At 43.6% G+C, this 14,829-nt stretch overlaps 1 protein-coding gene across 1 annotated transcript in view; it reads left to right on the top strand.

Annotated features, from left to right (window-relative positions):
- The window catches only part of ttc6 (tetratricopeptide repeat domain 6), a 554,053-nt gene that overhangs the window by 482,433 nt on the left and 56,791 nt on the right, over positions 1-14,829 (top strand). The window contains exon 31 of the mRNA XM_072488749.1: positions 9,545-9,770. Within this exon, the coding sequence (XP_072344850.1) occupies positions 9,545-9,770 (226 nt within the window). The remainder of the gene's footprint in view (positions 1-9,544; positions 9,771-14,829) is intronic.

The following is a 14,829-nucleotide window of genomic DNA, read 5'->3' as shown; positions in this document are numbered from 1 at the left end:
ATAGTAGGTACCAGTAGTATGCATATGGATGAAATAATAGCAGTAAGTAATCATGATTGAGAATTAAAGTTAGAAAAAAATGATGCAAGAGGTGAACTCTTGCAACCACATAATGAATCCAGTATATTACATGACTTTGTTTCAGCAAAGCAAAAGCTGATGGAGAATGCAATCATACAGTAGTCTTCTGAAACTCTCCCTTACTAGGAGAGTGAGCAAGAGCAGATCTGATAAAGGAAAATAAAGCAGATGGATCGATGGATTTGTTTATTGTCACGTGTACCGAGCTATAGTGAAAAGTATTTTTCTGCGAGCAGCTCAACAGATCATTAAGTACATGAAAATAAAATAAAATAAATGAAAATGCATATTGGGCAACACAAGGTACACAATGTAACTACATAAACACCGGCATTGGGTGAAGCATACATGAAGTTAATCAGGTCAGTCCATAAGAGGGTGTTTAGGAGTCTGGTAACAGCAGGGGAGAAGCTGTTTTTTAGTCTGTTTGTTCGTGTTCTCAGACTTTTGTATCTTTTGCCCGATGGAAGAAGTTGGAAGAGTGAGTAAGCTGGGTGGGAGGGGTCTTTGATTATGCTGCCCGCTTTCCCCAGGCAGCGGGAGGCGTAGATGGAGTCAATGGATGGATGACGGACTGGGCTGTGTTCATGACTCTCTGTAGTTTCTTGCGATCTTGGGCCGAGCAGCTGCCATACCAGGCTGTGATGCAGCCAGATATGATGCTTTCTGTGGTGCATCTGTAAAAGCTGGTAAGAGTTAATAAGAGTTGGACATGCCGAATTTCCTTACTTTCCTGAGGAAGTATAGGTGCTGTTGTGCTTTATTGGTGGTAGCGTCGATGTGGTTGGACCAGGAGAGATTTTTGGTGATGTGTACCCCTAGGAATTTGAACCATCTCCACCTCGGCCCCGTTGATGCTGACAGGCGTATGTACTGTACTTTGCTTCCTGAAGTCAATGACCAGCTCTTTAGTTTTGCTGGCATTGAGGGATAGATTGGTGTTACTGCACCACTCCACTGGGTTCTCTAACTCCCTCCTCTATTCTGACCCATTGTTATTCGAGAACCGACCCACTATGCTCGTATCATCAGCAAACTTGTAGATGGAGTTGGAACCAAATGTTGCCACGCAGTCATGTGTGTAGAGGGAGTATAGTGGGGGGCTAAGTACACAGCCTTGCAGAGCCCCGGTATTGAGGACTATTGTGGAGGAGGTGTTGTTATTTATTCCTACTGATTGTGGTCTGTGGGTCAGAAAGTCGAGGATCCAGTTGCAGAGTGAGGAGCCAAGTCCTAGATTTTGGAGCTTTGATATGAGCTTGGCTGGGACTATGGTGTTGAAGGCGGAGCTGCAGTCAATAAATAATAGTCTGATGTAGGAGTCCTTGTTGTCGAGATGCTCCAGGGATGAGTGTAGGGCCAGGGAGATGGCATCTGCTGTGGACCGGTTGCGGCAGTATGCGAATTACAGTGGATCAAGGAGTTCTGGAGTATGGAGTTGATGCGCTTCATGACTAACCTCTTGAAGCACTTCATTACAACTGATGTCAGAGCCACTGGATGGTAGTCATTGAGGCATGTTGCCTGGTTCTTCTTTGGCACCGGGATGATGGTGGTCTTCTTGAAGCAGGTGGGGACCTCGGAGCGGAGTCGGGACAGGTTAAAGATGTCCGCGAATACCTCTGTCAGGTGGTACACGCAGGCTCTGAGTGCACGACCAGGGATCCTGTCCATACCGTCACCCGGGAAGATACAGTAGTAGGTAAGGACATGAGTGGATAGAACAGAGGGTAGAGACACGGTACAGGTTGATGTGTAGGATGGCATTTAGGCAGAAACATCAGAATTGATTTTAACTTCGCCAAATTGACATTTACTATGAATAGGCTCAAAATGTAATTTGTGAACTTCAAAAGTTAAAATCTATCTGTGACATGAGTGTGGGTATTTACATGAGGATAGGGAAGTATTTAGGCTGAAATGTATGGTAGCAGAGAGATCACAGCCATAAACATACAAATGTAATGAATGTGACACAAGAGAAGCACGAGGTGAGTCAGAAAGTATGCAGGAATGAATTATTGCGGTGAGATCGACTGAGAGACTGATTGGTTTGTGCCATCAAAGAAGTGCTTTATCTGTCCACAATCAATATTTTGACACCCAACAACATAATGCCGCCTACTGGGATTAAATCTTGTATAGCAAAGAAATTTTGAGATATTGGAATAATTTCAGTATGTTCTGTCAATGCTGACGTCAAGGCTTGCAGATTCTATAATGCTTTCAAAGTTTTTGATTATTGATCTTCTTGACTGTTTGCAAAGCCTTGGGATGAAACGAGGCAATCTCTGATAACCCAGCAATGTTGTTGCATTACCCGCATTTGATGTAATTTTAATGACATTGATGTTGTCCAATTCAGACAGAGTTTCCTGCCTAGATTCCAAGCCAGTGCCTCTTTGAGGTGCAGCATGCCATATGCTGAAGAGAAAGAATTACTCTAATCACAGTGAGCACAATCTTTAACTCCTGGAAAAAATGAGCTTGTGCTGGCCTTGGGCTTGCTTATATCTGGGAGAATTGGTTAGATTCACCCTGTTTTCTGATGTAAGCTGTGCTTCCTATTTTGATAATGCTAAAGGGACCTATAACACACTTGACAGGGGAATCAGAAAAAAATGACAATTTTTCAGAAGTGCACCAGCTCAGCAAAAAAGGAAAAATTACGACTGGAGCAGAAGAATTGACTAATACACAATTCACTTCACTAGTTTCCCATCTAAATAGTGAGTATTTTCCCTCGCATCCTTATACTAACTTGGCTGACAGAAACACTTGATCTTGGGGGCTCCACAACGCAAGTGAAGTGTGTGACAAATGGAGGATTTTAGATATATTCTAAACATTTGGCAATTTAAGGGTTAAAAGCCTGGGTTACAGTGTGTTTGACTGCAGTAGTCGTGCTTTAAAAATGATCTTGTTTTTGCAAGACCAGAAAGCATTTAGGAGCCAGAGGTGAAATTGACCAGAATAATGTGTTTTCAGCCTGGGCTAATGTAATGTTGTTTGACTCGGAAGAGTCCCTGGGAATTTAATGCGTTTTCAGCCTGGAGAGTTAATTTATTTTAAGCTTGGGAGATGATGTCATTGCTGGGTGGAACTAAGGTATTCAGCCATTTTGAGAAAGCTTTTTGAATGAGTTCTGATGACCCTTTGAACCACAAATAAGGTCTTTTGCTCCCAGTAGGGTAGGTAAAAAAGAGTAATAGTATTTAAAGCAGTGCAGACTTGTCTGAAGACAAGGGGAAAACTGAAACAAACCAGTTGAACAACTTTTTGAAGAAATCCAGCCAGAGTCTGCAGTGGTTTTAACAGGAGCCAAATTTTCTGGAAAGCAAGTATTCATCTGTGCTATTGGGATGTGGGATGGATGAAGAGCTATATGTTTTTTTTTTCCTTCTTGTTGCATAATTGGAAATAGAAATAGTAATTAAGGCTATTGTATTTACTGTATGGAGGTGTATTGTTTAAGGGGTAATTGTAAGCTAATTTCAGGTGTGATGTTAAAGAGTTTAATATTGTTTTCATAATAAAGTATTGTTTTACAAATCCCTATTTTATCATGCAATCACTCCTTTAGTATTCTTTCCCCACAGTCTTACAAAGTAACCTAAAATATTGGGGCTTCGGTCCAGTGTCCTAGCTACTGTTGGGGTCTGGTCTCAGATCGGAATAAGTGGTATGTTTGGAGCAGTCACTTGGTAGTACAGAACATGAATATTGCTGAATGGAGAGTCATGTTGCCAATCAGGACAAACACAAGAATACCAAATTTCAAACTATCACAAAATCAATACTACAGGAGAAAAGAGTGCTCATTGGTTGACAAATTGACTCTGATTGGTCGAAGAATTCCCATGGAGAAAGCAACGGGGAAGTATAGGTCCTCCAAACTCCCGGATAATTCAACAAAAGATGCAAAGTTCAAACATAGTCCATTTTTTCGCAGAGACTGGGACCCTGCAAATAAATATATGTTGCTATTAGCAAGTGGAAATGAGCCTTGTTACAACCAAGACTGATCATGTGAAATTGGTTACAGCTATTAGTACATTTAGGATTGTTCAGCAAGTGCTACCTAATCATAGAATCACATTGAACAGTAAAACAGTTTTGTTTTAGGTTTTGCAAGAGCGGGCTGTTTGGGTATGGTTTGTATTTTGCCTGTTGTGAACAACCAAAGGAACGTACTGTTGAACAACTGGAGGAACATACTGTTTGATTCAATCAGCCAATCATTGGGACAGCATATGTACCTGGCATCAACCTGGCACTGAAATTCATACATAACATTGCTCATTTGTGAGTCAGGCAGATTGTCCTTTTGGACTGACATCGGCATCCTGTTAGTCAAAATTACCATTCGTATAGCCACTGAATAGGAGCCGTGTGAAATGGCTTGTTTAACATGTTCAAAATCACGCTCTTTATTAATGTTCAGTTCTGCACTGCATGAGTTGGGTAACTGATTGTGCAAATTACTACTTGTGAGTTTTCTATGCACATGGTGAAGGATCCTTTCGCCTTTGTGAAGATTATAAGCAACCGACATATTGATAGCAACACCTTATCTTTGTGCTTTTTTGACACTGTGAGCTTATTTAAAAAGCTGCTGAAGGAAGTCACCAGCATTTGCTCCACAGCCAAGTTCAGTTTTAATTATACCAAATAGGTGGTTCAGCCCGAGATTCCCTCTAGGTCCAATGCTCACTAACATTTATGTTAGTTTGCACAAAGAAATGTGTCTTTATTGGAACGAGCCCATACCCCCTACCCATGAATCTGCAGCTCTTAGTAATGGTTTCCTTACACAGCTTAATGCAGCTTCATCCTGTACTGAAATTCCCATTTGAGATGGAGCAATAAAACATACTCCCTTTCTTCGACATGCGAGTTAAGAAATTCACTAATGGGTTCTGCGCTACTGCCTAACACTGATCTATATAATTGGGACTTGTAAGCTATAAGATTAGCCTGATGAGCAATCTTGTAAATAGGGCCCCAACCACTTGCTCACCTTTCAAGCTTGACACAGAAATCCAAGCTATCGTGTGGGCCAATGGCTATTCTGTTCACTGTGCATCACACAGGCTTGCAAATGGGCTGAAGACTTTCGGACCTGGAAATTGCCCAGTTTATCTCAAATTACCCTGGAAAAGCAAAGAATCTAAAAAATTTGAACAGCAGATTAAACAAGCCCTTTCATGTTGCTACTATGCAGTGGCTACAGGAGTGGTATTTTCAACCAACAGGATGCTTCTGGAAGTCTAGAAAGACATTCTGCATACTATGCACTTCAGCAATCCCACATATGAATTTCAGTGCTGGCGTGATGCCAAGTACAGAGGCCATATGTCCAAGTGATTGGTTGATCGAACCAAACAACATGGGTGGGATTTTGCTCTCGCCCCTGCGGCATGTTTCCCGGTGGCGGAGGAAATCTGCAACTGTCAACGGGTTTTCCATTTCTATACCCTCGCCACCGCCCCCCAACATCAGAAAACTTGCAGCAAGAATTTACTGTCGGCAGGACCAGAAGATTCCACCGGCAAGAATGGCTGGAAAATTCCAGCCCATGTTTCTTTGGTTATTCAAAATATTCAAAATATAGACAGTACTCAATCAGCTTGCCCTTGCAAAACCCAAAACAAAATGTCTCTTGTCAGATGTGATTCCACGATTGGACAGCATTGTCGTGTTCATCACCCTGGGGTAACACGGACTGCAACTGGATGCAGTTGTACTTGAAAGTAGACTCCAAACTTTGATGTTCGTTTAATACGCTTTATTGAACTTGTTATGGAGTGCACACAGATCGCTGTGGGTTTGACACTCTACTAATCTAAGCATGCTTACTATAACTAACTAGACCAGACTAGCGCTGAGCCACGTGTTGAAGGTGCTAACTGATATATACACCCTGACTGTCACTATAGTTGTCACCAGTGTGTAGCACAATCAATTACTCACGAGTCAAGAAGTGATGAAATCAATCGAGGCTTTATTAAGCAAGACCTGTTCCCCAGCAGCTCAGTTACAGAATGCGGCTGCTGGGAGAACCCGGGCTCTTATACTCTGCCTTACCGGGTGGAGCCAGCAGGCGGCAGATCCAACCAGGACCCAGCGTCTGTCAACCAATAGCCTCTTGGCATCACAGGTACCGTACTACCCCTAATACATACCACCACATTCACCCCTAGTTAATAAGGAACCCGGCGGGGTGGTGGGTCGCATGGTGGTACGGGTTTACAAAGCTGGTCCTGGAATTATTTTCATACAGTGGCTATGCATTGAGCTCAACAGTTAACTATTTACAGGTTTTGTCAGACTTATTTACAGATTTTTGTCACACGGATTCCACGAGTCGAGCGGGTGCCCTGGTTGTCCTAGTCGATCGCCTCAGCCCCGGTGGTGGTGCAGGTGCTGGCTCGGGCACTGTCGTCTCTGGGAGCCTGGCGCTGTTCGTCCCTGTTTCCTTACTCCTGGGCGGGCACGGGAGGAAGACCGATCCACCCGGGAAGGGAGCGGCCGTGGGGTGCGCCGGTGGGAGGGAGGGGGTGATTGGTGTAAGCAAGACTTGTTCCCCAGCAGCTCAGTTACAGAATGCGGCTGCTGGGAGAACCCGGGCTCTTATACTCTGCCTTACTGGGTGGAGCCAGCAGGCGGCAGATCCAACCGGGACCCAGTGTCTGTCTACCAAGTGAGTTGAAAATCTGGATGGCTTAGTCCCCCGCAGTTGATATGAGCAGCACAGTTTTTCTGGCTTCGGACGCATCCTCAAGGCCTGAAGCCTTAATGTAGAGAAGGAACCTTTGCTTGAAGACCCGCTAGTTGGCTCAGAGTTTGCCGGAGGTCCGCAGCTGTGGAGGGGCCTGGATCTTCTCCATGCCGCAGGATGGCACTTGCTGGTCGTCACGGAATCACTCGAGGTAAGCCACTTCGAGAAAGTAGACGACTGGTACCATATCGTGTTAATCACCCTGAGGTAACACGGACTGGAACTGGATGCAGTTGTACTTGAAAGTAGACTCCAAACTTTGATGTTCGTTCAATATGCTTTATTGAACTTGTTATGCAGTGCACACAGTTCGCTGTGGGTTTGACACTCTACTAATCTAAGCATGCTTACTATAACTATTTAGACCAGACTAGCTCTGAGCTACATGTGGAAGGTGCTAACTGATATATACACCCTGTCACTACAGTTGTTACCAGTGGAAAGAGGCAGAGTGCTGATGCCTCGTGTGTTTTATAGTGGGAAACCACCTTCTAATGTTCTGCCTGGTGATTGGTTGTGTTCTGTCCTGTGTGTTGATTGGCTGTACTGGGTGTCTGTCACTGCCTGTCTGTATCTCATTATGTGCATGAGTGCATATCGTGACAAACATTTGCAAGCATTCTTGAGTGTTCTAATAGCTACACTAAGAACAAATTTAAGATGATCAGTCGAGCTCGTAGCTGCTCTTTTAAGCTTGTTAGAAGTGACAGACATTTATACATATTCTCTGCAATCAAAATAAGTATGTTGAAGCCTGGGGTCTGTTTTGAATTATCTGGGTGCTTGGGGAGCCACAGTTCTCTGTTGTGTTCCTCGTGGTAATGATCTGCCAATCAGAGTTGGCTCATCAACCAATCATCAGCCTTTTTCTCCTGTAGTATGCTTCATATTTACCAAAATTGTTGAAATGTTTTGAAGAGTTAACTGAGAGGGTTGATGAGGGTAATACTATTGAGGTGTACATGGACTTTGAAAAGGTATTCACTACAGTGCTGCACCACAGACTTGTGAGAAAAAGTATAGCTCATGGAATAAAAGGGACGGTAGAAAGGTGGATACAGAATTGGCTGAGTAGTGGGAAATCAGCAGTAATGGTGAATGGATATCTTTTGGGCTGGAGGAAGGTTGTAGTAGTGTTCCCCAGTGATTAGTATTGGGACTCTTGTTTCCCCTGATATATGTTAATGATCAATGATCTAGATCTTGGTATGCAGGGAACAATTTCAAAGTTTGTGGATGATATAGAACTTGGAAGCATTGTAAACTGTAAGGAGGACAATGTAGAACCTCAAAAGGACACAAACAAGTTGGTGGCAGATGAATTTCAATACAGAGAAGTGTGAGGTGATTCATTTTGGTAGGAAAAACATGGAGAGTGAATATTAAAAAATGGGTGCAACTCTTAAAGGATGTGCAGGAGCGGAGGGACCTGTGTGTATATGTGCATAGATCATTGAAGGTGGCATGACAGGTGGAGAGAGCAGTTAATAAAGTTTTATAGTATTCTAGACTTTATTAATAGTACATAGAGTGCAAGAGCAAAGAGGTATGCTGAACTTATACAAGACACGAATGAGACCTCAGCTGGAGTATTGAGTGTAGTTCTGGGCACCACATTTTAGGAAGGTGGTGAAAGCGCAGAAGAGATTCGGATGCATAATTCCAGGGATGAGAAACTTCAATTATGAAGATAAATTGGAGAAGTTGGGACTGTTCTCCTTGGAGAGGCAAAGGCCAAGAGGCTAGAGGTGTTCAAAATCATGATGGGAGTGGGCATGGCAGCACAGTGGTTAGCACTGTTGCTTCACAGCACCAGGGACCTGGGTTTGATTCCTGCCTTGGGTCACTGTCTATGCGGAGTCTGCACGTTCTCCCCATGTCGGCGTAGATTTCCTCCCACAAGTCCTGAAAGACATACTTGTTAAGTGAATTGGACATTCTGAATTTTCCCTCTGTGTACCAGAACAGGTGCCGGAGTGTGGCGACTAGGGGATTTTCACAGTAGTTTCATTACAGTGTTAATGAAAGCCCTTTAGTGACACTAATAAAGATTATTATTATTAACTATTCCTGTTCATAAAAAGGATCAAGAATGAGAGGACACAGATTTAAAGTGATTTGCAAAAGAAGCAAATGCTATTAAGAAAAATCTTTGTCACACAGCAAGAGGTTTGGGTCTGGGATGCGTTGCCTGGAAGTGTGGTGGATGCAGGCTTAATCAAGACATTCAAGATGGCATAAGATGATTATTTGACTAAAAACAATGTGCAGGAATATGGGTAAAAGGCAGGAGAATGGCACAAATCATAATGCTCATTTGGAGAGCCAGTTCAGACATGATGGGGTGACTCTGCGATTCTGTGATTTTTAGCAGTTCTGCGTATAAAACAATCTAGGCTGAAAATGTCAAATTAATAAAGGATTCTGGTATATTTCATTACATATGCGAGCAGAAACAATTGAGAATTTCATTTAATATTCAATATTTGGCAGCTTTATTTTCTTACGGCTATGATTGGATGTGCAACATACAGGTTAGTCATTTGTCAAAACAAGTGTTTTATTGCTTAATTATCTGATACATGATTAATGAGTACAAATATGTAAACCATATGCTAATTTCAAAGGCATTCCACCAATGAAATGTTATCATTTTAATAATCTCAATGCATTATTTCCCAGGCTCATGACTACTACACCAAGGCAATTGATCTGCAACCAAAAGATGAATCTGCTTTGTTGAATCGAGCCATATGCCGTGTTCTGCTTCGACGTGCTGAAGAGGCATTTGAAGACTTTGCAGAAGCTATTAAACTTAGTCCTTATTCAGCTCACATATATTTCAACAGAGCAAACCTCTATGCCACTCTAAAGCAGTACAAAGATGCAGAGAAAGATTATTCACAGGGTAAGACAAACATACATATTTTCACAAGTATTTTGTTGAGTGCTCCAAGATGCATTGAAAAATTCCGAATAAACATTCCCAAGTCTTAATTTCAGAAAAAAAACCATGAAAGCTTACTTGAATTGGATATTTATTCACAGAAAGGTAACTTCTATCGACATTCTGTGAACTAAATTTGCATGTTTATATTCATGCTTTAGTTAAGAGTCTTGAATTCATAATTTCCTTGATTTAAAAATCTAAACTAGATTTTTCCTTTATGATCTGAGGGCCAGTCATAAATGTAACACTGTATAGCAAAAATCAACTAGATAGTTTAAAATTGGCACAGGTGCACACTACTCACATGCAACTGTACAGCTCTATATGTAATTTGGTAATACGTAGCCCTTGCTACCATTTTCTTGACGCTTCACATACCTCAGTATAGTCAGGCTGCTTGTCAAAATCAAGTGTTGGATGAACATTTATTACCAGGATTACTGGCGACACCATATTCAGCCCCATCACAAGCTCTGTTTCCTTGCCACTAATCACATTCTCTTTCCCTGACACTTTCCCAAGCTGAGCCGGATTACTTTGCAATTTTGCTTCTCTCTTTGACATTGAGTTGAGTTCTAAGTCTCATACCCTATTTATCTACAATTATACCTCCAGCTCTGCAGTATTGCCTGCCTCTGTCCATGCTTCAGCCCCTCCACCCTATACATCCCATTGTAACGTATGCCCAACTGCTGAAACATTTATTTTGCAGACCTCCATCTTTCATAACCCCTATGTCCAAAATCCTGCTCCATGCATCCTGTTCTGCAGTAACTCCTTCCTCACTGACCAACACAGAATCCTTCTCTGAACATGTGCAAGTGAAAATACGGCCCAAGACCGTAGGAAACTACAGACAGTCGTGAACACAGCCCAGTCCATCACATGAACCAGAGCCTCCCTTCCATTGACTCTGTCCACATGTCCTGCTGCCTTGGGAAGGCGGGCAGCATAATCAAAGACGACACCCACCTGGGTTATTCTCTTTTCCAACCTCGTCCATCGGGCAGGAGATACAAAAGTCTGAGAACACACACTAACAGGTTCAAAAGCAGCTTCTTCCCCGCTGTTACCAGACTCCTGAACAACGCTCTTATGGACTGAACTAATCTATTCACACATCTTCTCTACTGAGTAGTACTAAACTCTGTATGCTCACCTGATGCCTGTGCCTATGTATTTACATTGTGTATTTATGTATGCACTATGCTTTTTCATATATGGAACAATCTGTCTGGACTGTACGCAGAGCAATACTTTTCACTGTACCTCGGTACACTGGACAAATCAAATCCAAATTGTTATCAATAATCTATAAGTTCCTGAATGCTTTACACCATCATAACCCTGCAGTCTTCTCCAGCCTTATGTCCCCTTTTGTTCCTCTGCTCTTGAACTTCTGTGCATTGCTCTTTCCTTCAACACTCCATTGATGACTGAGCATTCAGCTGCCTGAGTCCTTCTCATTTTGAACGCTTTCTGTAAACCTCTCTGTATTTACAACTCTCTCTCCACCTTTAAAAACATAATTTAAAAAAAAAAAAATTTAGAGCACCCAATTCATTTTTTTGTTCCAATTAAGGGGCAAGTTAGTGTGGCCAATCCACCTAGCTTGCACATTTTTGGGTTGTGGGGGTGAAACCCACAAAAACACGGGGAGAATGTGCAAACTCCACATGGATCCCAGAGCCAGGATCAAACCTGGGACCTCAGCGCCATGAGGCCACAGTGATAACCCACTGCGCCACCGTGCTGTCCCTTAAAGAACATAATTAACCCTACCCTTCTATCATCCTTCTCACACTGTCCGTTCCTGACTCAGCATCCATTTTCTTTATATCTACTTGTGAAGTGCTTTGGGATGCTCTTATGTTAAGTATAGGTGCAATGAACACAGATATCTTTTCACTTGCATTGACATCAAGCATTCTCCAACCCACACATTGATTTTTCGGCCTATACATTTCCATAGATTTAGGAATTTGTCACAAATGGTTCTGCTACTTTTGTATGAGAAAAATATTTGTTTAAGAGCTTATAGCTTTCAAACTAATTAACTGCAACAGCTGGGTGACCTATATATACTCTTTCTGCAATTTTCAGAAGTGAAAAAGCATCAAAGGTTAAACACAAACGTAGGTGAGGAAACTGGACCACTACAAACCATTGTAATGTTGGAACAAATTAATTGGAATAAGACAAATTGAATTAAAGCTGGTTTTCATTTCAATGCCCCTCAATCCTGAGTCCTCGCACACAGAAAGCCTTGCTGAGGCCAATGTACTCCTATAATCTGTAACCTTATGGTTTTACATCTATCATTGTTCCAACACAATCAAACCAGGAGAGCAATCCTGGCTTTATTAGGATGCATGGATGGCTATGCTCCCTGTCTATATTATGTGTGCTGGTTGGCTGAATGAGAGTGCTTTTGGAGTTGCGTGGAAAGGGAGTTAGGTGGAACTGGGAGAAGAGGCTAGAAGAGAGAGAGCTGATTGATAAGTAATGGGTAAAGTCGGCAAGTCTTCACAACTTCTATCACTTTTATGGTTTGGAAATCTGTTTTGTGGTTCAGAATCTGCAAGGGTATAATTGGTAGTTACGAGGACAAGAGAATTGGATATAATCTGATATAAGCATCTTCTAAAGGTTTAATTTAAAGGGTTACGTCATGGCAGGAGATCTCAAAGCCTCGGTTTGCCTCCCTTGCTCCATGTGGGAGGCCAGGAACATTTCCAGTGCCGGGGCTAGCAGGTGTGCAGGACATATCTCCAGCTGCAGCTCCTGGAGCCCGAAGCTTCGGAGCTGGAGCAATGGCTGGGGACACTGCGGAGCATCCGTGGATCGTGGCTAGCATGTATAGAGAGGTGGTCACACTGCAGGCTCAGACTCCACAGACAGGAAGGGAAGGGAATGGGTGACCACCAGTTAGTTAAAACAAGAGACCTAGGCAGGCAGTGCAGGAATCTCCTGTGGCCATTCCCCTGCAAAACACTTTGGATACTGTTGAGGGCAATGACCTCTCGGGGAAAAGCAGCAGCAGCCAAATTTGTTGCACCATGGTTGGTTCTGCTGCAGAGGGGAGGAATTAAAAGTGTGGGAATGCAATAGTTATCGGGGTTTAATTGTAAGAGGAATAGATAGGTGTTTCTGGGGACGCATGCGAGACTCCAGGATGATATGTTGCCTCCCTGGTGCTCGGGTCAAGGATGTCTCTGAGCAGTTCCAGGACATTCTGGAGGGGGAGGATCAACAGCCAGTGATCGTGTTTCACATCGGTACCAATGACATAGTTAAAAAAAGGGATGAGGTCCTAAAAGCAGAAGATAGGGAGTTAGGAAGAAAGTTGAGAAGTCGGACCTTTAAAGTAGTAATCTCAGGATTACTACAAGTGCCACGTGTTAGTCAGAGTAGAAACAGCAGGATATACCGGCTAAATACGCGCTGAAGAGATGGTGTGAGGGAGAGGGTTTCAGATTCCTGGCGCATTAATACCGGTTCTGGGGGATGTGAGACCAGTACAAACTGGATGGATTATACCTGGGTGCACCCACACTGATGTCCTAGGGGGAGTATTTGCTAGAGTGACTGAGGTGGGGTTAAACTAATAAAGCAGGTGGGTAGGAACCTATGCAAGGAGTCAGAGGAGAAGGAAATAAGAACAAAAACTAAGGACAAAAAAGGGCAATAAGAAAAGTGATAGGCAGATAAACCGAGAGCCAGATTCAAATAGGGCCACAGTGAAAAATATTGGGAGCAGACGAGTAATGTTAAAAAGACAAGGTTAGCTGCTCTGCTGACAGGGGAGGAACTGTTACTAGGGGACAAGTGGGATCAGACCAGATTGAGGAAGGGGTGGGTTGGACAGGTATTCCATTCAGGGCTGGACTCTAAGACGGTGGGGGAGGGGGTTGCGATCCTGATTAACAAACGGGTGGCATTTAAGGCAGGGAGAATCGTGGCAGATACGTGGGGCAGGTACATAATGGTGAGTGGGAGGCTTGAAGGCATGCGGGTGGTACATGTGAACGTATATGCTCCAAACTGGGATGATGTGGAATTTATGAGGCTGGTGTTAGGTACGATCCCAGACCTAGAGTTGCATAATTTGATCATGGGGGGAGATTTCAACACAGTCAGTGATCCAGGATTAGACCGGTCAAAATCTAGGACCGGGAGGGTACCAGCCATGGCGAAGGTACTAAAGGGGTTTATGGAGCAGATGGGGGGTAGACCCATGGAGGTTTGGACGGCCAAGAGCGAAGGAATTTTCTTTTTTCTCCCACGTCCACAAGGTATATTCTCGGATCGACTTTTTTATCCTGAGCTGGGCTCTACTGCCGCGGGTTGTGGATACCAAGTACTCGGCAATCGCGGTGTCGGATCATGCCCCACATTGGGTGGATCTACGGGTCAGTATGGAAAGAGGGCAGCACCCGTTATGGAGGTTGGGTGTGGGACGATTAGCGGATGAGGCGGTCTATAGGCAGGTGAGCAAGTCCATCCAGAATTATCTGGAAATTAATGATACGGGGGAAGTCCCGGCAGCAACGGTGTGGGAAGCTCTGAGGACAGTGGTTAGAGGGGAATTAATTTCGATACGGCCCATAGAGAAAAGGTGGAACGAGCAGAGAGGGACAGGCTGGTTGGGGAGACACTCCGGGTGGATAGGAGATATTCGAAAGCCACGGACGTGGGGTTACTGAAGGAGCGGCGGAGGTTACAGGTGGTGTTTGGGCTGTTATCTACAGGGAAGGCGATGGAACAACTGAAGAAGGCAAGGGGAGCAGTATACGAGTATGGGGAAAAGGCTAGCAGAATGATAGCGCACCAGCTTAGGAAAAAGGAGGCGGCCAGGGAAATAGGGAGAGTAAATAACAGAGGTGGGAAGGCAGTCCTGGACCCAGTGGGGGTGAATGAGGTATTTAAGGATTTCTACAGTAATATACGAGACAGAACCCCCGGTTGGGGTTGAGGGGATGAGGCAGTTCCGGGGTGAGTTGAGGTTCCCGAGGGT

The sequence above is a fragment of the Scyliorhinus torazame genome, chromosome 2 (genome assembly GCF_047496885.1).
Source record: "Scyliorhinus torazame isolate Kashiwa2021f chromosome 2, sScyTor2.1, whole genome shotgun sequence".
Taxonomy (NCBI): domain Eukaryota; kingdom Metazoa; phylum Chordata; class Chondrichthyes; order Carcharhiniformes; family Scyliorhinidae; genus Scyliorhinus; species Scyliorhinus torazame.
This window is presented reverse-complemented; position numbering and strand designations above follow the sequence as displayed.